We start from the raw sequence: 27,029 nt of genomic DNA on the forward strand, positions 1-27,029 counted from the left end.
ACATATTTTAGATGAGAAAATACAATACAAATACTTCTGTTAATACAAGCTGTGTAGCCTTGGGGAAATCATTTATTCTCATCTATAATATTAGAATAATAGTTGTTCTTTACAGGTGTGTTGTGAAGATTAAATGAGTTATATCATGTAAAACCTTAATATAGTGTATAACATATAGAAAGCATTCAGATATATCAGCTATCGTTATCACCACTACACTTGACTGGACAAAAGATAATAAGAATGCTTTCATTTTGATAGTTTACAAGTATGTTTCTAAAAGTCACTATGATTTATGTGCATAGGAGTGGCTCAAAACTACAAAATATGAATGCGGACTAAGAGACCACCTGCTTCTACATGAATATCCAGAATGTCTAGCACCAAATCATTTAAAAATAGTAAGATATGGCAGATATATTCCTATTCAACGTTTAGTGTAAATATGTGACAACAGACTATAGATAATTTATGAAAAACAATATATTCAATGATTGACTAATAAGATATACCTAACAGGCCAGAGAACAGTTTACAGGGAGAAGAACAGGTCTGTTGTAATAATTAGCATAGCAGATGTCTATTTCCACATTGTTAGAAGATTAGAGTTTCTAAAGAGTCCTCCTAACACAAAGAAACTAGATCATTAATAAAAACTACTTGTTAGTGAATACTGAGCTCACATGATTTACAGTAACTGCCAAGTCCCAATCTCTAAATTCTAACACACTTATTTTCTCCCTGCCCCTCTCCCATATCACACACTCACACACACACACACAACTTATACCTTGGGCTAAGTCCTAAGTGATAAGCAATGAATAGCAAGGATAGACACTACTTTGAGAGTAAATATAGATAAAAGAAATATGACCCAGAGACTAAGAACTTGTTAGAGGAAGCTTCAAAGTAGAGGATCTGATCCTGAGTTTTCCACATTAAGTCAGGGAACCTGATTAGTAACATCCTTTGTATTACAACAAAAACAGAAAATCCTCTCTGAAGGAAAAGTATATACTTTTTAAACAGCCCACCCCTAATATCATGGATTAATATTAGTAAATATGAGCTCACCAAATATACCAAAAACAAAAAGTCAATGCAAGAGAAAATTAGCAGAAACCACATATTTGGCCTTCAAGTGCTTAAGATATGGAAACTGTCAGAGATGGACATAAAATTACTCCAGATGAAATATTTAAGTAATCATGAAAGGCAATTACAAATAAGAGCAAATATAAAAAGAATGTAAACAAATATAATTAGGGTTCCATGAGAGAGTAGATAGAATATAAGGACAAAATTTGAAGAAAAAAAAAGTGAATGGGAATTTTTCAGAAAAGCTGAAAATAGTAATCAATGGACATAGGAATCACAACATATTCCAAGCAGAATTAACAAAATGAAATCTATATTAAAACACAATTTTAATGAAACTGCATTATATCCAAGACAAAGAGAGGTTCTGACAAACAGCCAGAATAAATGACAGACCACCAAGAATCTAAAACTAAATAGATTATACAATATATTCAAAATACTGAGAGAAAATAACTATCAACCTAGAATTGGTACTGAGAAATGTGGGTAAAGACATTTCCAGAAAAAATAAGATAAAGAATTTTTCACTAATATATCTTCACTAAAGGAACTTTTAAAGGATATAATTCAGGCAAAAAAAGAAAAAGAAAAAAGAAAAAGCCCACAAACAAACAAAAAACAAAAAAAAATCCTCAGAAGCAAGGTTTGAGATGTAAGAAGAAATTATGAAAAATTTGTAAAATGGACACATTTAAAAAATATATTAAATATAAAACATTATCCTTTAATATGGAAGGTTAACAAAATGATAGAAAACAGACAATATCATGTAAGGTAAGAGGAAGTTGAACAAAGTTTAGGTACTCTAAGATATTGTTTGTTTAGGAGAGAGCCTTAGACAAAGTTCATTTAAATATGTTAGTAAAAAGCCAAAGTAACCTCAAAAATAATAAAATAGTATATACAATTTTCAACTTGTAAAGGGAAAAGCTAAATAAGAAAACTAATTTAAAAACATAGTAACTCAAAGAAAGCCAAAAAATGGAGAGTGGGGAAGTGTAAGGAAGCACAGTAAAATATAAGTAGCAAAACCAAACAGATAAACAGAAAGAAAAAACAAAATGGTATATATATATAAGTAATATATAACAATAATTACAATAAATGTAAATGGACTAACCTTGCCAGTTAAATAGAGATTATAGATGTTATTTTAGAAATCCAATTATATGCTGTTTCCAAGAAAAACACTTAAAGTTCAAGGGCACTGGAAAACTGAAGGAAAAGATATATCCAGAAAATACTACACAAGAGAAAGTTGAGGTACCGACAGTGTTGTCAGACATAATATTTTACATATATAACTGTACTTATTCTTTAAAAAGCATTATTAGAAATAGAGTCACTACACAATTGTTCAATTCAAACTTATATGTACCAAGAATGTTAGCCTGAAAATAGACAAAATGAAAAATTGTAATACTATATGAAGAGAAGTATTCCCTTTAAAAATCCAAGGAAAAAAGACTACTATCATCACTTCTTTTCAACATTCCACAAGAGGTTTTCTTATCTTACCGTAAGACAAAAATAAATAAATAAATAAATTTACAAGGATTAAAGAAGAGGAAGGATAATTGCCATAATTCACAAATAATATAATTGTCCAATTTTTTTAAAAAAAGAACTTACAGGTAAATAAAAGATAGAAGTCTAACAAAAGTTTGCATGACAGGCTTGAAAGAAAATAATAATATACTACTGAAAGACATTTTAAAAGACCTACATAAATGGACAAATAATTGTTTTATGATGACTTGACATGCTAGTCTAAAATTTTCATGGAAGAGCAGAAGTCCAAGAACAGCCAAAATACTCTTAGAGAAAATAAGGTGGAATTCTATACCATATCAATTATTATGATTTAGTATAGGGCTATAAAACTTAAAATACTGTGCATGGACTAAATAAAAAGTATTGACTAATGAAACGGCAGGATGATGTACTCAAACCAGTGCAAGTAGAAATTTTATATACGACATTGAAGATTCTAAGGAAAGGAAGTGAACTATTCAATGCATGGTCTGAGGAATCTAGTTATCTAAATAGAAAAGGAAATAAGAAAACTAGATCCCTATCTAATAGCATATTTTAAAAAAGTTTCCAAATAGTTTAGAGATTTAAATGTGAAAGGACCAATTTTTAAGCATTTATAAGAAAACAGGATATGTTTAGACTTTCAGTTGTAGTAGAGTTTCTTAAGTAAGATACAAAATGGCTAACCCTAAAATTCAGCTACATTATACATTTTCACACACACACACACACACACACACACACACACACACACACAATGAAGACAACGCGTTTTTAAAAATATATTTACAATACATATAAACCAAAAAATGGTTTGGTATGAAGAAGTTATAAAGAACACCTAAAAAGCAGTAAGTAAATGACAAACACCACACCAGAAAAATATACAATGTTTCTTTCATTTCTTCCTCAAAGAGAAGGAAAAAGAGGTGTCCAATAAATATATGATAAGATGCTCAAATTTATTAGTAATCATGGAACTGAAAATTACTACTGAAATGAAATATATTACATTTAGATTGGCAAAAATGAGAAATCTGAAGATACCTCGTGTTGATAAGAATATAATCAAAAGGAATTTTGATACACTACTTATAAAGTTTAAACTGATACAACCACTTTAGAAAATAATTTGGTAAATCTTATAAAGTTGAAAATTAGCACATTTGCTAATTTCTAATTAGCACATTTGCTAAACTCTAATCATCAGAATATGCCTTAGCTCTTACAGTAAAGTCAATAATAGAACACAGTTGTAATCAGCCCAAATATCCACTGACAGGATATAGGACATGTGAACCATGGATAAAATAATATTACACAGAAGCAAAAATGTGTGAACTGTTAAGTACAAAGTTCAAAAAGAAGCAAAACCAAACAATTTCTTTTAGGAACACATACATATGTACTAAAAGCAGTTTTCAAAATATGGAAGAAACTAACACATACAAAATTCATGGTACTGGCCAGCTCTTGGGGAAATGTAAGGGAATACAATAAGGACTTGGCACAGACCATACAATAGTACTGATAAAGTTATAACTCTTAAATCTGATGGTGGATACATGGCTATTCATTTTATTACTTCCTTTAAATTTGCATAGAGATTATTATGTATTATTTGGTATGAATAAAATATTACATAATAAAACACTAAAATATGTCAAGCTTTGTGCAGCAATTGATACTTACAGAAGCAGAATCAAATAATAGCGACAACTATAATCAAGACAACTGATCAAAATGATTAAAATGCAAAAGGAAAATAATCTAAAAATTATCTTAAATAATTCATTAAACAATTATATAGGCCATATTTAATTTACAAAATAACTTACCTAATGTGTCACATTTCTCTGTAGCTCCACAAATGTCTTCCCTTAAAACAAAAAATGTATTTTGAAGCATTTTCAGAAAATATTTTTGCAACAAGTCGAAACAAAATAAAGAAGCTTTAACTATGATGTGACTATTACCAAAACTGACCTCTAAAATCCAGTTCTTAAGCTCTCAATAAATTTAAATTTAAAGTGATGCACCATTTGTGTTTATCAATAAGCAACGAGTGCTATATAAAAATGATTACTATAAATAGTTGAAGCTTAACCAAGTCCAATGAAAAGCCTTCTAAGTGTATTTTTAACCTCTCTGCCTTTACTTATGCAGTAATATGTAAAATAATTTACTCTTTTCTTGATATCTCAATGTTATTATGAGCCTCAGTGATTAATTTATGTTCTCAGATGTTATCAAGTTGGTTAAGGTTTTTGCTTCTGCATTATTTCATCCTTAACCATTCAATTTGACAGTTCTCTTGTCTCTTTCCTTATGGTCTCTTATAGCCCTTTTCTCCCTCCTATCTTTAATCTGTTACTTCCAGTTTTTCCTGCTTGGCATCTAACTACAAAAATCCAGGGCAGAACCATGGGCTGATAATAGAATACTGTGTATAAATTTAAGTCAATTCTGCTTCAGTTTTGCAAAGAGATAAAGCACATGGACTTTATGTGCCCCGTTGTATATGAACTAAAGGTTTTTATTTCAGGATTGTAGAAAGCTGAGATTTCTCCAAGTCTGACCCTTAAGTGAGAGATTTATTTCCTTTGATCAACCAACTATCCAAAAAACAAAAAACAAACACCAAAACAAAACCAACCAATCTAGGATCTAAATATTCTGGTAGTATCAGTGTTGCTGAAACAAAGGTGTGAAAAAAATGTATAGTGGTACTTGTAAAATGGATAATGATTCTATAAAGCAGAAGCTGTTTTCCATATAGTTAGATAAGTTTGAGGAAAAACCCTAGCAAAACAGCCTAGTAATTAAAACTTGCATTGAGCATCAAAACAAGAAACAGATACATATTTTTAAAAGTAGGACCATTTTATTAGACAACCAAATAAATTCAAAAGCTCTTCTTTCCAAGTGATCCAGGGGGGAATAAATAAAACCTGTTCTCAGTTCTACAACTTGGTTAATTTCTAACTATTTTTCCTAATTCTGTCACTAATATAATAAGGTAATTATTACATTTAGGTCAAACCATTACTTCACGACCTAATACTGTTAACTTCCTAAGGAATCAACTAGTGTTCCGGTCTGAAAGAACAATGATTTCCTTCAACAGTATTTTTTGTAACACAAGTTCTTACAGAACACTAGTGTATATAATGGATAAAGAATTAAGGTATCAAGAAGTATCAGTGATCATGCAGGAGAAAAGGGGTAAACAATTGCAGCTAGAAGGGTCATTTTTATAAAACTGTACCTAGTGATAAGAACAGCAGTATCATGGTGGGAAGGGTGAGCATCATCAAGAACATTCTGTGTTTGTTGCCATAAACAAAAATTGCGTAACGTGGTAGCTGCATTAAAACTGATGACTGGTCCTTCCTGCACACAAAAAAAATACGCAATTCAATACTACGACAAAACATTCATGGCCTCTTTTCCTTCAAAGCTTCTCAGCATCTATGCAATTTACCAAATAGCATTTTCACAGGCAAATGAAGTGGCATTATTTCTCCCTCATATCTCAAATATTTTAGCAATATTTAGAACATTATGATCAAAATGGAATCTAATTAGGCTTTCTCAATAAAACTTTCCAATATTTAGGATCAAAAAACTACTTTCTAAAAATTACCATATTTTAAATCCTTCAACAGTAGAATTATAAAAAGTGAACCCATAGATGTTTCTAACTTTGAATTTTTAAATTGTTTATTAATGCTTGTCATTTCCTGTGCTATTGTTCCATTTTATTTCCATCACAACAAGAAAGGTGAATCTCACTCCTTTGCAAATCAAGTTTTTTAAACACAAATTTTTAAAATATTTCATTTCTAATAAGAGTTTTGTGATCTATATACTAATATAGTTGTGCTAGAAGCCTACTACAACTAAGATTACTAATTTAGAACTGTTTCTTACCTGTTCATTATGAATTACAATTAATTTTACAATTACTATGTTTATAAGATTTCCAATACTTGAGTCCTTGTAGATAGCTGCAACCTGCAAGGGAAAAACCGTAGGATTAGATACCAAAAATGAATATTGCTTCTCAAAAGTAAATTAAAACCAGTCCAAAAGCATCAATTCTCCAACTTAGCTGCACATTGGAATCTCATAGGGAGCTTTTCACAAATCCTAACGCTCAGGCCACATCCCTTACCAATTAAGTCAGAATCTGTAAGGTTGAGGCCCAGCCATCAATATTTATAATTCCTTATTTTTTTTTGATGATTCCAGTATGAAGCCAATTTTGGGAACCAGTAGCCTAACCCTTGCTACTGAGATCCGTCCATGGATTACCAGCACCCATATCACCTAGAGCTGCTTAGAAATGCAGCATCTCAGGCCCCACCCTGCATTTTAACCAGATCCTCAAGGGAATTGAACATGCATTAGAGCTTGGAAAATACTGTCCTGGATGATAATTCACTTAATTCTGTGTCATGATCCAGAATGTATGTGCTCACAAATCTCTAAAAATATATGTGTGTGTATACACACATACACACACACACACACATATAGATATATATATAATATATATATACACACACACACACAGACACATATAGATATATATATATATATAATACATATTTATATGGAGATTACAGTTTGCTAGAAGTACCAGTAGCGGAACCCTCATTCCATCAGCCCAAGTGCTGCAGCACAATGAACAGCATGACTGCTGCTGCAGCTTCCAGTGCCACACACAGCACTGCCGGCACCAGAGCTAAAGGCATCTCTGGAAATGCTAACACTGCAGGGTCAGCACGGACTTACACATTCTCGCACCTTTCCTATGATTTTCGCTGAGCATCCATAAATACAGGTTTATCATCTCTACCTGCCTTTGGCTTTGAGGGTGGCATTTTTTGGCAAAAGCAGTGGTCGCTCCAGTGGTGTTGTAAGTTAACACTGAGCCAATCAGATGATGGGTGATTTCAAGCAGGTCTGTTAACACTGCAGTATTGTTCCCTTTAAAATGAGAGCTGTGGAAATCTATAGCTGAATCGATAAATATTTATTTTCCATACAATTTTAAAAAATATATCTATGGTAGAAAACAAAGTATACCCATATTTGTGACTTCAGAGTGATACTTTGATTCTGTGAGTTTAAAAGTAGATGCTTTTCTAAGTCAAATTACAAAGTAAACAGTGCACCTCAAAGATGTGCACGAGGCTTTTCCCCTAAAAATAAAACAGTTGTGAAGACTTCTATGTCACAGGTGGTCATGCATTCCCAGTGTGCCAGAGAAAAGAACTTAAGTACTATGAACTATCTAAACAGCTAATATCTCTACTCACTGCTCCAAATATGTTGACTACAAACAACAATCTAGCTATTATGTTCTCTATAAAATATATAACCCCAAAAATATTCTCAGTTTCAGGAGGAAACCAATGCTGCACCTTTATTGAAAAGTGACCAACCTACCAGGTGAGTGGAATTTGGAAACATATTCGCAGTGTTCTGACAGTAGAGTTTTAAATATATTACTACTGCAAAATTTCCTTAAAATGTAATGTTAGGGAAAAGGTAATTCAAGTAATTATTATGCAATACGGGTAATGGTATAAAGCATGGCCTTCTAACTTTAAGAGACCCAGGCTCAAATTCTAACTGCCACTTTGTGATAATACCTACTACTTATTAGGCTGCTACAAGTGTTAAATGAGATGATGTACAAAAAGCATTTAGATCAGGGCCTGGGTCATAGGGATCAATGGTAGTTATTACTACTTATAAATCTTTTTCAGAATAAAAGGCATACATTATACATAATATTAGTTTTAGTTCATGTGTTTCAAATTAGTTATCATAATATTCCCAAATGTAAAGCAAAGTATCTAAGAACATCAGTTTCTTTATTTTTTGAAATATTTACTAATATCTGCCTGTCAAACACTCTGTTGCTTACTAGATAAAATTCATGAGCTACGCCCCTAAAAGACTCATCCTTCTGGGGGTAAAGGATACAAAACGAGATGGTTCAATTTAAATAATTCTGTACATACACACCCCAAAAAAACCCTCAGACTGATATTTTGCTTTTATATTAAAATGATGTTTCTTTAATTAAAAAGGCCATCTAGCTCATTTAATTGTATGCACCTTCTATTGCTTTAGGTACAGACCTCTATAGTTTGTGCTCATACTCAATATATGTACCTTTTCGTTTACTTGAATGTTGAAAGGTGATGTTATTGAATAACTAACTATTCAATTAAGTTGAACTGTGAATCAGGCAGATGGATGACCTCATGGCCATGTAATATTGTCATATATCACTGTAATCACATTTTAGATTGCTAGGTATTAGAATTTTATTGATTTAAAATGTATTTAATCTTTTATTCTTTAAGTGTGTTTCCCTGGCATATAGACTTCATATTTCTTTACATGTCTCAAAATAGTAAACATTACTTCATAGATATTTAGCAAAAGATAAAGAAATCACACGAATTATATTGTTTAAATATTTTCAGGAAAATTCTAGGCAAAATACACTTCAATCAAAGCATGAAAAAAGTTACTATCACCATTAACTAACCAACCATTTCAAGATAATTTCTATATAGAGTTTCAGTAAATGTTCACACATGACATGTTTAGAGGCTGCCTTCATTTTTTTTAATCATTTTTACTATTTTTTAAATGGTAATTTAGCCTTTTTTTTTAATTTTAAAGATTGTATTAGTTTTGAGTATAATACATAATGATTTGCTACATGTATTTATTGCAAAATGATTATCACAGTAAGTTAAGGTAATATCTATCACCACACAGTTACAAGTTTTTTTCTTACGAGAACTTTTCACATCTACACTTAGTAACTTTCAAATATACAGTACAGAACTATTGTCACCATGCTGTACCTCACATCCCCAGGACTAATTTATCTTATAACTGGAAGTTTATACCTGTTGACCACATTTACCTTCAAAGTCATCTATAAAAAACTGATTTTAACAAGTGAACAAATGTTGTTTACAAAGATCACTACCCTTGTCAGAAAGACCTTTCTGTTTTTAAGTTAGAAAATGATGACATTGCACATATGTACAAAGTAAATACATACAAAGAATTAAGAATAAGCAGACACTGAGTTGAAGAAAAGAAAATGTAACATAAATGGTCATAAAGTATGGAAGTAAATCATTAGTTTTTATTTTAGTGAAGAAAGGAAAATCTAACATAAACAGTCATAAAGTATGAAAGTAAATCATTTTTATTTTAGTGTGGTTGAAAGTTATCCGTATTCTGAATAACATCAGTAAAAGCATCTCAAAGAATTGGAAGCAATGTTATTAAGTCAGTGTAATGCAAGTGAGGGTTTTTAGTTAATAAATGCTTCTACATAATAGTAACTATGTTTTAATAAATAGGGATGATTCCTGAGTATCACGTGATGCTCCTTAAGTTTACAATAATAAATCTGTAAGATGATGAATATTACAAAGTCAAACCTTTGTGAGTACAATATATTGTGGAGGTCTCTGACATAATACATATTTTCAAGGTTTATTAAAAAGTCATCGAATATCAAAATAAATCAGTTGAAGAAAGTAATTGCCTTGGTTTATACATACCTTGGTAGTTTAATAATGCATATGCAAATGCCATTTTAATGCTATAATGTGACTTAAATTCTCTAAGGATATAGCTTTAGAATAGCAAATAATTGAACATCACTGCTCATTTAACACACTTATTTCATTAAATATACTGCACACTGCAACTGTGTTCTTCCCAACTAATTTTAATGTTAATTTGAAAACCCTTTGAATGGAGATCACTAAGCTATTTTTTATGAGCAAAGCACTTTAAAAAGTGAATTAAATCACACACACGCAGACACTTTGTTAAATTGTTAAAAGCAAAGAAAACCTGTAAGACAGAACAATTGCTTACTTTGTGCAGGATGGGTAAGGATAGATAATCTTCTCTCTAAAGTATGTACATTATTCATTTGTTCAATGCTGAAAGCATTCGGCAATTTCCCCCTTATATCTGAAGCTCAATACACAGAAATTCTTTTTCATCACTTTGAACTTTTCTTTAAATGGCTCTCAATCATATTCTAAGTTGAAATCGCATTTTCTTATCTCTTTCCTAAATTACTACGACCGAGAACATAATCAATATCCTGAGTGTATGTTTGAATAAAAGCAGTTAATGCCTTCTTAAAAATTAGGACAAAATATGCCATACTTGAACTGACCCGTTCCTCAGCTACTAACATCTGGGGACACTTAGGTGGAGACAGCAATCCTCTTACCTCTTTAAGCAATTTTGGAAATGGACTTCACAAGTGGAGATAAAACAAGCTGGACTGGATTTTACAATCTCTGTGTAGTGTGACCAACTGTCCCAGTTTGCCCGGGACTGAGGGTTTCCAGAGACAGAAGACTTAGAAAGCCCCAGGAAAAGCAAGAAAAGTGTCACTCTTTCTCCAAGTTTCCTTTCACCTTTAACTTGTTTATATCTTCAAACATTGCTGTGATCACAGTGTTTCACTAATAAAAAAACAATAGATGTACAGAATGCTAAAGTCTGCTAACTTTCCTATATTCTAACCTGAACATTCTTTCAATGAAAGAAAAAAAGAAAGCACTAAACCCAGGTAATTTAGAGGTCATCTGAAATTTTACTTTTGAAGGAGAAAGAAAGCATATACAACCTAAACCACCTCAAAAGAGAGACTTGCCCTCCTAAATTTTCCTTGCTACCCCATCTATATTTGGAGTGCTCTCCTCTTCCTCAACCTTGCTGCAGTATCTATCTCCCTGTGGATAAAACTTAACACAAAACAGCTGACTGCATCTACAAACATCCTGTCTTCACTGGACATTGGCTCTCCTAGTGGGACTAAAACTCTAGGAAATGATATATGCATACATTGGTCTGTTGTTTCAAGCAAACTCAGTAGCAGATTTACTTTCCACAAAGTCAAAAAGTCTGCTTTGCCCTTGCTGAACTGTGGCTTGAAAACTCCCATGGACAACTTCAATTAGCTCAAGGCATGTCACAGTGTCTTCTAAGCTGTGATTATACTGATTTTTAGTGTAAGACACAGATAATGAAACTTTTCTGAGGATGGCATTATCACCAAAACTGCATGTGGCTATTCCAAATTACCCTTGGAAAATTATTTGTGTTCCTTTACTCCCACTAGTCAGTACTTCCAAAGCACTGATACCAGAGTTATGTATCATTTAACATGCTTCAAAATCTAGTATTTTCTTCACTCTCTCCCTACCCGCCTCCCCAACTTTATTAATATCATTTCCTTTAACCATTTAAAACGGCAAAGTTTATCCCACAGTGTTCCACATAACTGATGCAATTTGCTACATATCAACTGACGTCCTCCATGTCTGTGTTCTCGTTAGAATCCCTTCATAATGAGCATACCACACCCACATCTAGATAATTACCTAATTACATATCCAGGTAATTACTCAGATTCAGAAGTAAAAAAGTGTTATCGGGATAAATTTCTATGTATCGCTCTGTTGTCATTTTTAAAATTTGATTTAAGTCAACAAAACAAGTGTCTATATTACACAAATTTCAGAAAGTCATTTTGGAGCATCTTTTTTTTTTGTCTATTACAATGTCATGCATTACGGAAAAAAGTATTACTTTAATTACCTACCCATTCATTTTTTTTTCCCTTTTCAATAACGATTCATTGAATGTCAGACACTTTGTACCAGACACTATGTTTAGGCAAAAAAGACCATGCATACTTAGCACATATAAGAATTTAAGATAAAATGTTACATGTAAGAAAAATAATAGGGTCTTGGATCTTCAAAGTCACAATGAACTTAAGTGGGGATTCCTAGCTAAGAAAAATTGCCAGTGTCCTACAGATATGTCCTGGCCAAGTCTTTTCAACCAAGTGGGCCTGAATTCCCTATACGTGAATAAATGTGTTTCACCCATGAACTATGTTCCATTATCCTGAACCTGCATAAATAGGTGACCACATAATTCATCAACTAAACCAGGACACTTCTGAGTATAAAGGGGGAAAAAGGGTTTTTAGTTATAGCAGGCCTAAATCCAGGAATGTCCCAGACAGTAGATATATGAGTGTATGCACATATATGTGTGTGTGTGTGTGTACATGTGTGTATCTATCACATAAAGAGTGTGACCCCTAACACAGAACAGGTGCTCTTCACTGGCACTAGAATTCTGTTCTATGGATACTGGCACCACCATTGCTCAGCAGAGACAGAAACATCACATAAGGGACTCTTATAGCCACTGTGATTTTTATATCACAAATTTCCTAAAGCAGCTCTGTTAGTAACAGCCTATGCTTTTATCCCCATAAATACTTGTAAAACTTAAAGTATCATGAGTCCTAATTTCCGATTTGGCCACTGGATCAGTAGTAAAAATAATAGCCTCTCCCCTCTGTGCTAAAATAGGGTCCAGTTTTAAAATTCATATTTAAAGAGCAAAACATCAATACTACTAGGATCTTCCCTGTCACTAGGGGGCAGAAGCCATTCAAGTGATGAAATAAATCATTCAAGCATTTTCTATGACTGGTTTCAGACATTTTAAGATGTTTTAGAGAATTGTCCAAGTAACAGAATGGGATACTTGCTACACATCTAACTAAACTGAATTTCAACTAATTCTTTTTTGCCTTAAAGCTAGATACAATTCGCTTACATCTAGAGTTTCAGGAAACATTATTTTTTTGTTTGTTTTAATTAAATGTGAGGAAAACATTATGTCAAACATTATAGGAAATATAAAGAACTTGTTAAGTTTACTTACAATTGACATTAGAGTTAGTACGTAGTGCTGCAAATTCTGTCCATGATGATGAACCATTTTAGCATCAGCTGTAACCATAACTTCCACATATCTTGGATATGATAAAAAACGTTTTTTCCTGGCATGTAATTGACTTCTTTCATTTTCCAGTGATGCATTTTTTGAAGAGTATTCCTTCTTTGTATTAAGATCTTCATTCATGTTGCTGTAGTTCTGAAAGTGTACAGTGGTTTTCTTTATTTGACTTTCTGGGGGCAAAAAGAATAGAAAGTGGAGTCATTAAATTTTGTGACTAAAACTGTGACACAAAATAGTCAAAAATATTTAATACTTACACATCTGCTTCCAATGTGGAACAAAAGAACACAAAATTATTATTTAAAACAGTGCTATACAGCATTATCATAAGCATCACTATTCATATTAAGATGTTCAGATTTTCAGAAGACATTAACAAAACTGTATTAAGTCTTATTTTAACAGTGATGACTATTAACAAACATTAACCACTCAATAGAAAATAAAATCAAGGAGTCCCTTTGTCTTTCTCAATAGGTAAGTCTGGCCCTCAATTTACCAATGGCATGCACGTATCATTTCCTAGAGTTTTAGTCCCACTAGAAAGACAGCCAACGTCAACTGAAGGAGTCAGACTGACAAAGCCAGAATCGATGGCTCTGTGAGCGTTAAAATAATAGAACAAATAAGAACTCCAAACTGGAATGAAGACAAGATGAAGGAAATAATGTAGCACAGGGAAAAAAAGTCTCTAGAACAAAAGAATATATAAACTTCAAATTTAAGATTCAATTCTGGAGGTATTAATCAATAAAAAATAAGAAAAAAAATAGCCCATATGAAGATCTTATGGACATTAAAAATTATAAGCAACTTTATACAAACAAATTTAGAAGACATGTGTTCTAGAACATTTCTGAAAAAAAAATATCCTAATCAAAACTGACCCGTAAAGAATTATAAAGCCTAAATACCTACATAAATTTTTAAAAATTGAATCCCAATCAATTCTTCTCCAAAAAACTCTGACCTCAGCGATCATCACCAATAAATACCACTAAACGTTTAAAGAACACTATTTTTTTAAATACTCCTCTAAGAACTAAAAGAGATGAAACAATCCCAAACTTGTTCCATGAGGTTTTTAGAAGATACTGTAACAGAATACCTGCATGATGATATTCGTTTAAGAAAGAGAGAGAGAGAGAGAGAGAGAGAGAGAGAGAGAGCGAGAGAGAGAGAGAGAAAGAAAGAGAGAAAGAGAGAAAGAAAGGGATAGGATTCCTTAGGACATAAAAAAAAAAAAAACCACTAACCATAAAAACTATTCATTTAACGAAATTAAGACCAAATTGTGTTCAACATAAAACACCATTAAGGAGTAGTAGAAGATATTTGCAATACATATATAAACAATAAAGGGCTTATATAGAGGTTACGTGATTAATCCTTAGAAATCAATAAGAAAAAAGACAAAAATAAGGGAGACTTGAATACTTCACAAAAGACAAAACTTAAAAGCAATAAATGTATGAAACAGTGCCAAAAGATTATTGATAATCAGGGAAATGCAAATATAAACAATAAATCGTGATTATATACCCACCCAAATGGCTAAAATGAAAAATATTGACAAAACAAGGCATGGTAATATAATGTGGGGCACCGGAACCTCTCATACACTGCTGGTAACAGAGAAAACTGGCATATTCACTTTGGAAAATTTCAGTGAGGGAGAAGGAAACTGGTATCGGTCACATAGCTTAGTGCAAAAGGGATATATATACATATACACATATATATGTAGGTATATGTATGTGTGTGTGTGTATATATATATACATATATATGTACACTTTTAAATCTTAATACCTAAGTGTGCATATATAACTCAAAAATAAGCAAATTACCAAAGGAAAACAGAGCTACTCAGCTGAATTTTCAATTTTAGAAGGGGGGGAATGTTTATTAAAATCAACAAAAGTAAGGAAATGGGGGAAAAGACAACATTAGAGCATCATTAATATAAAATACAAATAACACTTAACACATATTGTTTATTGTAAGCCAAGTACATTGTACATTTCTGGTAAATCTATTTGTATTAACTCATTTAATAGTACCATATGAGATAAGTACTATTGTTAATTCCATTTTATAGATGAGGGATCTACAACATATAGAGATTAAGGAACTCACAAACAGTTGATCATTGATGGAGCTGAAAAGTGAAAATAAAAGGAACGATGTCAGAGAGATAGTAGATTGGGGTAGGGGGATTATCACTTCGTGATAAATGTGTAACTATTACATTGTTTTGTACACCTGAAACTAATTTAAAAAAAATAAAAAGGTGGGTACAAAACAACTCGCTCAGCAGGATAGCAGGCAGAAAAAACAAACATAAAAAAACTACATAGATCACTTATTGTCATAAAGGTAAATGGTTTAAGTTTGCCTACCAAAAAACAAAAGTCTTATAGAAATGAGTTAATAAAATCCAGTCACATATTAATTAATAAGTAGCACATCTAGGATTCGAATCCTGGGGATCTGGTTCCAGAGTCAGTGGTTTGAACCACTAAAAGGTATTGTTTGACAATGAAGGTTAAAGGAAAAAAAGAAAAGGAACCAATATTTAAGAACAAATACAATGTTATCAATATAGATCTCAAGAGTTTAATCTCCATAGCAAATGAAATAATATTCTATAGAACTGTCAAAATAATTTAATTTAGAAGAAAACTAATTTCATACTTGATCAACACAAGACAGTATGAATCTTGTCACTTTAAGTAAAAGTGATAAAAATTAAATATAACATTTTATGTAGTTTAAAAGCAAAAATAAAAATATATACTTTTACCAATACATATGGATACAATAAACTATAAAAGAAGAAAGCAAGGCGATGACAAATGGATTTAGAATGATGGTCGCCTGAGGTGAGGAGAGGCAGGTGGACAAAATGGAAGGGCAGTTAGGAGAATTATGTGGTTGCATATGGGTTGTTGTCCAAGTCCTATAGTTCATATCTTTCCTATTGGTTCATATTCATGACAAATATTACTAACAAAAGTAGTAACATACAAAACTATTGTTATTAAAACACTATGACACCTCTCATTCCTATCAACTGCTATTGTTTCAGTATTGTTAGCTATAGCAGTAAGACAGTAAAATAAAATATACACTATGAATTATTAGAAAGTTTTTTCATTCCTTTGATCTGATTTTGAAGATGAATGGCTTTTTTTTTTCTACTATGTGTACACCCGAAGAAGCTTTTGAAACTTTATTCACAGAGCTGGAGAACAAAAAGCATGCGTATTAAAAAGCAAAAAAACAGGTCAGCCTAGTAGTTTAAAAGCACCAACCAATTTCATTCACCTCATGCAATTGCTGAAGGCATGATGAACGATTTCAGAAGATGTGTTAGATTGTTGCACAAAATGCATTTGTTGGCTTAATCTTTCTGCCAGTACTAAAATATATGTCAAGTATTTTATTGTGATTACTTTCTAAAGCCTTACACTTACCATCATTGCTCAAATAATAATTGGTCTTCATTCATTTTTTTAAAAACTACAGGTTCTATGGAACAAATATGCTAGAATAGCATTCCACAGCTACACATGGATATTAGTAGAAGCTAAATGAGAAAGAATATCATGGTCAAATAAGCAAATGCTAAATTAGACAATGTTAAACAAATGTCTTTTCTGCTGGACTTCTTTGATAAGAAATCTACATAAGTTTATTAATCAATGTCAGTCCAATAAATTTAATGAAAAATAAAAATACTATCTGTCACTCATTATTTTAGAATACGCTTTCTATGAAAAAACAAATAGTGAAGGTTCTGTGGCCTACTAGACTTGAAAGATGCTACATATTATATATCATTCCTTGATGAATGGCTTTTATAATTAAAAACATCCAAGAGATTCAATTTAAAACTTTTTAAACTAACAATCCTTGGCACAGGAATAACTGATTTATAGAATGCTATGCAGCTATTGAAAAAAATGAATTAGGTCTATGTGTTTTGAAACAGAAAAATGTCCATGACATTATCAAATAAAAAACATAAGTGGCATTGTAATATGTATAGCATGATCCTATTTTTACAAAAACTTTCACCAAGTATACAAATATATATTCATAAAAATGTATATGAGCCAAAAAGGTATGGAAATATACACTTAACATTGGCTGTATTAAACAGGTGTAACTGAACAGTGAGATAGGAAAACTATCAAACTCTTTAACATCTCAGGACCTTTTAAATCATTACAATTAAATTATTTTACAACTATAATTTTTTAAATTACAGTATTTTTTTAAAAAGCATCTATAACTATTTTATAGGCTAACCATTTGATCTCATTACCTTTTTCTGATATTTATACTTAAAAAGTGTAACCCATGATGATAAAGTGACCTTTCCAAATACCCTAAATAAATGGGCATTATTCAAAGCTTATTTGCCAGTTCAATTACATCATTTCTATGCAATGCTTGTCTTTCTATTTATATTCCATCAAGTCAAATGCTAAAATGATGTCTGGTCCTTTATTAATAACAAGAGTATTATAACCTAAAACTAATTTAGACCAAACCAAACCATCAAATCACAAACATCATGCAACAACAATGCCCACTAGAACATAAAATACTGAAAATTACATTAGTGAATATAACCCTTATAATAGCATAGTGCATTGTAGAATGCAAAGAGATTGTTAAAAGTTAATCCATAAAATATATGAACTTAAAAAGTTTTTAAACAATAATGTAATTAGAAACACATAATTCTACTTGAATGTCTCACACCTGGGGGAAAAAAGTCCTCTGACCAATTTTTTAAAACATCTGATCAGTATAATTTAAAAATGGACCTGCATTTATTTAAAATAGAAAAATTTTAAAAAGGAAAGAAACTGGACACTCCAGTTATCTTAGTTTGGGGAATCTGTGTTCCTCTATATATGCAGTTCAATGTATTATGAAGTTCAGCTGACAATCTTTATACAGCAAGACTCTTGATGATGAGGGCAGTAAGTTTGAGCTCCTTATCTCATTGTAGATGGGCTCTTTGATGAACATGGATCTGACACGCCACCGTTAGCATGAAACAGCTACCAGCCACTCTCCTAGACCAAGACTGTGGTTAGCCTGCTTGAACAAATTTCTTTAAGCTAGCGTAGGATCATGTGCTAACTTTAAATAGAGTTACAATCCATGAAATAAGGTTCCTAATTGTATTCTATCAGAGTAGTACCCTGAAACATGGCCTTAATTCTCCATCACTAGCCTGGAACTGAGCTAGAATCTGACATTAGAATGGAATACACTACAAATTTAACTAGCTCTACGCTTCTGGCTTAATGACTTGATGACAGTATTAACAGTTAATATAACTGATTGCTTATTTTAGGTGTAAGCGATCTATTAAAGTTTTCCTGCATCCCTTCATTCACTTCTCATCATTGTGGGAAGAAAGAATCATTAACATATCCACTGTATAGATGGAGAAAAACTAAAAAAAAAAAAAAGAGGAATCTGTGTTTTGTCAAAAATACTTGTAAAATTAAAAATCCATCATTCTACTTGAATATCTGACTAGCACCTCATATACAAAACTGTATATTTTGTATACAAAATATACAAAACTGAATCCATCATTTTCTTCTCCTAGTCCCAGTTTCCCTATTTCTGTTAATATGAATAACCTCCTGGCATCCGTAACTCCCACTAAACTGCGCACTACCATTGGGTTCTTCTTTATCCTTCCTTCTCCCTTTGTATCTATTCACCAAGTTTTGCCATTTCTCCTTCAAAATGCTCCTTGTATTGAGCTTGTTGTGAACAATGTCCTTGCCTCTGAACTCATTCAGGTCTTTCTCACCTTGGAACATTAGAACTCTGAATGCAAAATTAGACAGAGTCTCCCAAATGGCCCCACCATCTTCCATCTCTTATCCCTCCCATTCATCCTTCTTTTATGTCCAAAATGATTGGATATTAGGAACATCCCTTTTATCTCAGCCTTATTCAAGAAATCGCCATAGATCCTCGCTGCCCACACAACAAAGTCCAAGACCCTGCCCACCAGCCTCGCTAAACACACCTCATCATCACCACCACCATCAAGTTATGAACTCTCTAAAGACTGAGAACACTGTTGGGCAATGTATTCTGCCCTGGTAAGTGCTCGGTACATATTCATGAAAAGTAGCAAAAAGGATGAAGAGGAAGAAAGGAAGGATGGTGGAAAGTTGGGAAGGAGATGGAAAAACAGAAGACAGAGAGGGATGAGATGGAAGAAAGGAATATACTGAGGAACAAGACAAAAGAAGGTTTATCAGACCAGAACTTCAAAGTAAGTTTAATTCTAATTACAATGTACAAAACTAGCCTTTCAAAGGTGAAGAGGTTGCCTTTGACTTTTCTAATATCAAGTGCAACATTTACTCAGGTTTCTGTACAGAGACTGGAATGGATACGAATGCTCTGTATTTGACCAGATGAGGAAACAAATTTCATACTTGTCCAATAGCACGTAACTACCTATTCTAAATATGAGGGGGTAAAATTAAATGAAGCATATTCTAGACCATTGACATTTAAACCACTTGTTAAATGCCCAACGGCACGCCCAGCTCAAAGAATTGGTGTGTTTTGAAATAAACAGTGACAATATCAGATATATTGTTAAATGTAACTTATGTTTTCTTCTGGTTTAAACCATTTTCTGTCTACCATATGTCCTATTTTGTCAGACTGAGTTTTGTCACTAACACTACTATTGACAATAACAAATATAACAGTTAATGAGTGCTTACTATGTACAAAGTACTGGTACACTTCACGTAAGTTATTTCTTTACTATTAACAACTCTACAAGGCATGTGCTATTATCCTCTTTTTATAAATGAGGAAAGTGAGGAACAGGAAGGCTAAGTAAACTGCCCATGGTCCCGTAATAACATACAATTTGGAACCTATTAAGTTTTTAAAACAGTAATATTCTATGACAAAAACTTCTGAAAATCTATGGTCCTCTATGATTTGTCAATATTATTAGAAATCTCAACCACTCTTACGGAATTATGAAACATAGCTTATAAAATACTTTGTAGTTTTATTTCAAAAACATCCACAAGTTAATCTTTAGAACCCCACCTGTGACTAACAGATGTGCAGAAGATGATGGACTTGCCTGTAGCTGGCTGGAACTTGTCTTCCTCACTGCATCCCTGAATCAGTTGCTATTACAGTGCACAATTTAAAACACAGACATGTGACAGGTTACATGAAATTTCATCAGCTACCAGCTGAATAAGTGGCATAACAAAGAAATGAATTCAGATTTCCTCAATATCAATTATTACATCTGAATTCCACATCACATGACCCTCCTAAAGGTCACATGTGGTAATACATGCAGAATGTTAAGAATTTAGTAGCCAGGATCATAATGGAAAGTGCTGCCTCCTACAAAACTAAAAGAGGAACTAGCTAGTAATATTTATGAAAATATGAGTCTAGTCCTTCTTGTATTACAGAAATATAGAGCTGAGCCAAGATTTGGATATAATGCATTTAGCTCTATCTTGCATAGACTTGAGAAAGATCTGATACCATCCTTTCCCTCTACTGGCTCTGAAAGTAAAAAAAAAAAAAGAGAGAACTGAAAATCCCCAAATTACTCCCTTTAATCCTATACCCAGCAAGAATTCTAGTTCCCTTTTGTTTGTGTGCTGACAGGGCAAAGGACACACTGGTCAAATATTACAGAGTAAATATCCTTTCTTCTTCCACATTCTCAAGAAGCCAACCTGTGGGGCTTGCTCTAAAGATGTGTAAGACAGATTTTCCTAAGAAGCTGTATCAAGGATTTTTGCATAGATCATTAGTTGCAAACAGGCCCACATTCATTCATGAATTCAAAACCTTTAAGATTTCTATTTAGTGGGAAGGAATGTGCACTGGCTGTCTCTTTCCAGCTTTTGGTAGCCTATCCTCTACACTTGAAGAGTGTAGAAGAGAAACGGTGTAGCCCTTTGCATTTTACAAAGTGCTTTCCCACACCTTGTCAGAAATTCTAAGCAAAATGAGACTAAGAACCTCACCAAATAACACAAATGTCAGAAGTATTTGGATGGACAATTATACATATAACAATGTGATACTCTGACTCCTACTCTACTACTTCTTGAGAAGATATGTTTGAAAATCTTACGAGATAAATTTATATCCCAGCATCTCAACATGTAAAGAAAACATAACATTTCATTCTTTAAAGAAAAATCAGTTATTCAGAATTCATGGTGAACACTGATATCCAGTGAGTTTATTTTGCAAGTGCGTGTGTGCCTGCTGAAGTTAGAAAAGAGCATAAGGCTATTCAAATAGACAATAGTACAAACTCTACCTTATAAATCTTATCTTCCCATTTTCAGGTAAGCCTTCACAGCAATCCATTTCTAAATTAGGTCCATTTACTGTGACTTAACATATAACTCCCTTTTTTCTTCAAACTTTTACATGAGCTGCTCCTGAGCTAGAAGAGTTCCCATATTATCTGACAATCTGCCTCTTGTATGTGGAATCATCCCCAAAATGCCTTGAGGTAAGTTTACGTACTAAGCACTCTAAAATACCTCCCCCAAAATGCCAAATTAGTTCAAAGTGGTGATTTACAAGTATTATAACCTATTTGCTCTCTCAACTCAAATATTGGTATAGACTATTTTTCCACACTACTACTAAGTAACTTGTTGAAATATTAGTATGAGCATCTCCCATTATGTCATTAACTATAATTTCTGTCTTCAATTACTTCTGTCCAGCAGTAATGATGTTCATAAAATTTGGAACACAGGCTGGGAACCGCCAAAAACATGGACCATCCTTGTGCAGTTCTCCCCTGCATTTGTACTCATTGTGAGAACAGCCTAGTCTCATGTCTCCATGTTTTTAAATAAGGCTGCTTTTGAATGCTGCCACACAGAATCAGATTCTAATTGCAAATAATTAAAATCTTTGCTTCCTCTTCATGAGGAAAGCATCACATGGCTAAGCAGTAGGGAGTCAAAGATTAATATTTACTTCGCTAAGCATTTGCAATTAAATTGTATTTGTTAGGCCCAACCAAAGAAAAATTGTAAAATGAGTTATATGGCTGATTAGTAATCTAATACTTAAGATAGAAAATTTTAATTTATTACTCTCTACAAATCCATTGAGTGATTTTCACTTCTCTCCTTTACCTGATGAGTAAATCTAAAAGAATATTAAGTGTATAAAACAGAAACAATGATTTTCTTATATAGCTCATATACTATGGTCCATCATTTTAATTGTTTCCTTCCAATAAGCCCTCTTCTTCCTTTTTCTTTCCTATGCAATCAGGAGAAAAAATTACAAACATAGATGCAAAAATTCTAAAGAAAATATTACCAAACCCAGTCTGGTAAGAACACAAGGCAGACTGGACATTTGAGAATCAATTATCTGAACAAAGGGAAAAAAATAAATGATCGCCTTGGTACATGCAGAGGAAAAATGTTTTCATAAAATTCAACATCCATTCATAATAAAAAGTCTTCAACTAGGAATTTAGGGCAACTTCCTTAATCATATAAAAGGTACATAAGGAAAACCAATAGACATTGTATATATGAGAAAAGGTTGAAAGCTTTCCTTCTAAATTGGTGATGAGGCAAGGATTTTCATTATTGCCATTTCCATTCAATATTGTTTTATTAATAGAAATCCTAGCCAGTGCAATAAATAAATAAATGAAAGATTGGAAGGGAAGAAATAACTGTCTACATTATTGTTCCTGCACAAAATACCAAAATATTAACAGATAAACTATTAGAATATATGAGGAAAGTTGCTGCATATAAGCTCAAAAAAAAAAAAAAAAAAAGAAGAAGAAGGCTGTGCCTGCTTCCTTCCATGAATACATTGACATTATAACTAAATTATACAACAATCAACCTGGAGAGCCATCTGAAGCCTAGCTGAACAAAAGTTTTACAATGAAGGATATAAAGAATAAGCCACAAGAAGACTGGTAGGAGAGGTGGAGACATGAAATGGGCTGGACCCAAACTTCTGTGTGGTGGTTGAGAATCAGGGGGTATATCTGGGTCATGGAGGTTCCCCCCAGAGGAGTGAAGGACCACAGCCCCACACCAGGCTCCCCACCCCAAAGTATTGGTGTAGGGAAGAGCAGACCCCACAACATCTGGCCATGAAAAACAGTAGGGATTCTGACTATCTGGATGGGATGGAAAGCTGCAGGAAACCCAGATATCCTCTTAAAGGGCCTGTACATCACTGGCAGGTACTCACGCTGGGCTCTGGCAGAGGGATGGTGACTCAGGGAGTCAGAGGCATAAGGGGGACAGACTGAGATGTATGCCTTCGATGCAAGGGCTGGAGAACAGTCAGCATTTTCCCCATGTGTCTTCTTCTTCCAGTGCAGCTGGCAGGTGGGAACCATCTTTCCTGTGTTGAGCTCTTCCCCACAGGGTCAAATCTGAATCTGATTGGTCTGGTGAGCTCCACTGCTCCACCCTGCTGAGTCCCTGGGACCTTCACCCCACCCAAATCCCCTAACACCAGAGGCACTTTCTCAGTGAGCAGCCAGCCCCACCCACATTGCACCCTTTCTTGGAAAACTATTGGAGTCTGTTGGCCCCAGGCATGCAGCAACTGGCCTCTGTGTGCTCTGAGACTTTTCCTGAGTAGCTCCTGGCTCATTACTGGCACCAAACTAGAATCTACATTAACCTGGTGACCATAACTCTTCCTACTCTAATGACTCTGTGAGACCGTGCCTTACCCAACTTGTGTACTGTACAAGGCTTTATCAATGACTAAACCTTAAGAGAGCTGACAGCAGGCCTCAGGGTGTCCTGACTCTTTGAGGAGGTACACCAGTATCCGGTATAGTGGCAGACATCCTCAGTTCCTAGTGTGGCCTCTCCCACGTGCTTCCAAGTTTAGCACAGCCAGCAAACAATTGTGGATCACTTTGTACCTCCTACCAAGTACTCCACCACTGATCACAGGCATGGGTGACCTGACCTGCACTGGAGCTCCTCCCATGAGGCCCCAAAACCAACATAGTTGGAGGTTTGCTTCAAACCACAACAGAGCACCACCCAAATACCCCCACAAGCAAAACAAATAAAGTGCAGTCTCAACAGGCACCAAAGCCTGCTGGGGAGAATCCAACCCAGTGGGGTAAGCCCCCCACACAGCAGCCAGTAAACTGTGGATGTGGCCAAACCACACAGCCAATGAGCATGAGGGTCAGTCCCACCCATTGATGTGCCAACGGCAATCAAAGCTCAACTATAATGGGAAGGCACACTCAACCCACACAAGGGATACTCCTGGAGCACCCAGAACAGGTGACCAGGGAGACTGTACCAGGGCCCTACAGGACTCCTACTACATAAGGCCATCAGGCCCAGACTGGGAGACATAGCAGACTGACCTAATACATGGAAGCCAACACAAAGAGGCTGCCAAAATGAGGTGACAAAGAAATACATCCCAAGTGAAAGAACAGGAGAAAATTTCAGAAAAAGAACTAAACAAAATGGAGACAAGCAACCTACCAGATACAGAGTTCAAAACAACGACTTAAGAGTGCTCAAGGAACTTAGTGATAACTTCAACAAAGAGATAGCAAACATAAAAAAGGACATAAAAACAATAAAAAAGAAACAGTCAAAGAATACAATAACCAAAATGAAGAATGCACTAGAAAGAATCACAGCAGACTAGATGAAGCAGAGGACTGAATCAGTGATTTGGAAGACAAGGTAGCAGAAAACTGGAAGAACAAAAAGAAAAAACAATTTTAAAAAATTAAGATAGTTTAAGAGACCCCTGGGACAACATCAAGCATAACAACATTCCCATGATAGGAGTACCAGAAGGAGAAGAGAGAAAGCAAGGGATTGAGAACCTATTTGAAGAAATAATGACTGAAAACTTTCCTAACCTGGCAAAGGAAATAGACACACAAGTCCAGGAAGCACAGAGAGTCCCAGACAGGATGAACCCAAACAGGCCCACACCAAGACACATTATAATTAAAATGGCAAAGGTTAAAAACAAAGAGAATCCTAAAAGCAGCAAGAGAAAGGCAACTAGTAACTTACAAGGGAGCTCCCATAAGATTGTCAGCTGATTTCTCAACTGAAATTTTTCAGAGCAGAAGGGATTGGCATGAAATATTCAATGTGACGAAAACAGGACCTACAACCAAGGGTACTCTACTCAGCAAAGCTATTGTTTAAAATTGAAGGACAGATAAAGAGCCTCCCAAACAAGAAAAAGCTTAAGGAGTTCATCACCACCAACCATCATTACAAGAAATATTAGAGGGACTTCTTTAAGATGGGAAAAAAAAAATCAAAATTATCAATAACAAAATGTCAATACCGTGTTTCCCTGAAAATAAGACCTAGCCAGCCCATCAGCTCTAATGCGTTATTTGGAGCAAAAATTAATATAAGAGCCAGTCTTATATTATGTAAGACCTGGTATTATATTATACCCAGTCTTATGCTATATTAAAATAAGACTGGGTCTTACATTAATTTTTGCTCCAAAAGACACATTAGAGCTGAAAATCTGGCTAGGTCTTATTTTTGGGGAAACACAGTAGCTACATATCTATCAACAATTACTTTCAGTGTAAATGAATTAAATGCTCCAATCAAAAGACATAAGAGAGGCCGGCCCGGTGGCTCAGGCGGTTAGAGCTCCGTGCTCCTAACTCCGAAGGCTGCAGGTTCGATTCCCACATGGGCCAGTGGGCTCTCAACCACAAGGTTGCCAGTTCAATTCCTCAAGTCCTCAGCACCTTGAGCTGAGCTGCTGCTGAGCTCCAGAATGGCTCAGTTGGTTGGAGAGCGTCCTCTCAACCACAAGGTTGCCAGTTTCAACTCCCTTAAGGGATGGTGGTCTGTGCCCCCTGCAACTGGCAACGGCAATGAGACCTGGAGCTGAGCTGCACCCTCCACAACTAAAATTGAAAGGACAACAACTTGACTTGGAAAAAAGTCCTGGAAGTACACACTGTTCCCCAATAAAGTCCTGTTCCCCTTCCCCAATAAAATTAAAAAAAAAAAAAAAAAAGACATAAGAGAACTGAATAGATAAGAAAACAAAACCTTTACATATGCTGCCTACACAAGACTCACATCAGATTGAAATACACACACAGAAAGTAAAGGGACAGGAGAAAGATAAAACAGACAAAAAGCTGAGGTAGCAACACTTATACCAGACAAAATAAATTTTGTATTCATAATTTTTCTATTATTCTTCTTACCCCCTTCCAATTTGTTTAATCTTTGGGCCCCACACCTGGATTCATCCATAACTACGTGACCTATCCTCCCACTACCACTCTGACTTCATCTCCTGCTACCCTCTCTCCCTCCCTCACCGCACTTGTACTTGTACAGGCTGGTCATGGGACATGTTAAGCAGGCCCAGCACCTT

General features: G+C 34.1%; 1 protein-coding gene across 2 annotated transcripts in view; it reads right to left on the reverse strand.

The window, feature by feature from the left end:
- Nucleotides 1-27,029, reverse strand: part of ADAMTS20 (ADAM metallopeptidase with thrombospondin type 1 motif 20) — a 151,303-nt gene that overhangs the window by 96,521 nt on the left and 27,753 nt on the right. For both annotated transcript variants that reach the window (XM_033116193.1, XM_033116192.1), the window contains exons 4-7: nucleotides 13,465-13,712; nucleotides 6,571-6,654; nucleotides 5,906-6,030; nucleotides 4,476-4,516 (exon numbers count right to left, since the gene is read on the reverse strand). In XM_033116193.1, coding sequence (XP_032972084.1) covers nucleotides 4,476-4,516; nucleotides 5,906-6,030; nucleotides 6,571-6,654; nucleotides 13,465-13,712 — 498 coding nt within the window. The remainder of the gene's footprint in view (nucleotides 1-4,475; nucleotides 4,517-5,905; nucleotides 6,031-6,570; nucleotides 6,655-13,464; nucleotides 13,713-27,029) is intronic.

The sequence above is a fragment of the Rhinolophus ferrumequinum genome, chromosome 10 (assembly GCF_004115265.2).
Source record: "Rhinolophus ferrumequinum isolate MPI-CBG mRhiFer1 chromosome 10, mRhiFer1_v1.p, whole genome shotgun sequence".
NCBI classification, from domain to species: domain Eukaryota; kingdom Metazoa; phylum Chordata; class Mammalia; order Chiroptera; family Rhinolophidae; genus Rhinolophus; species Rhinolophus ferrumequinum.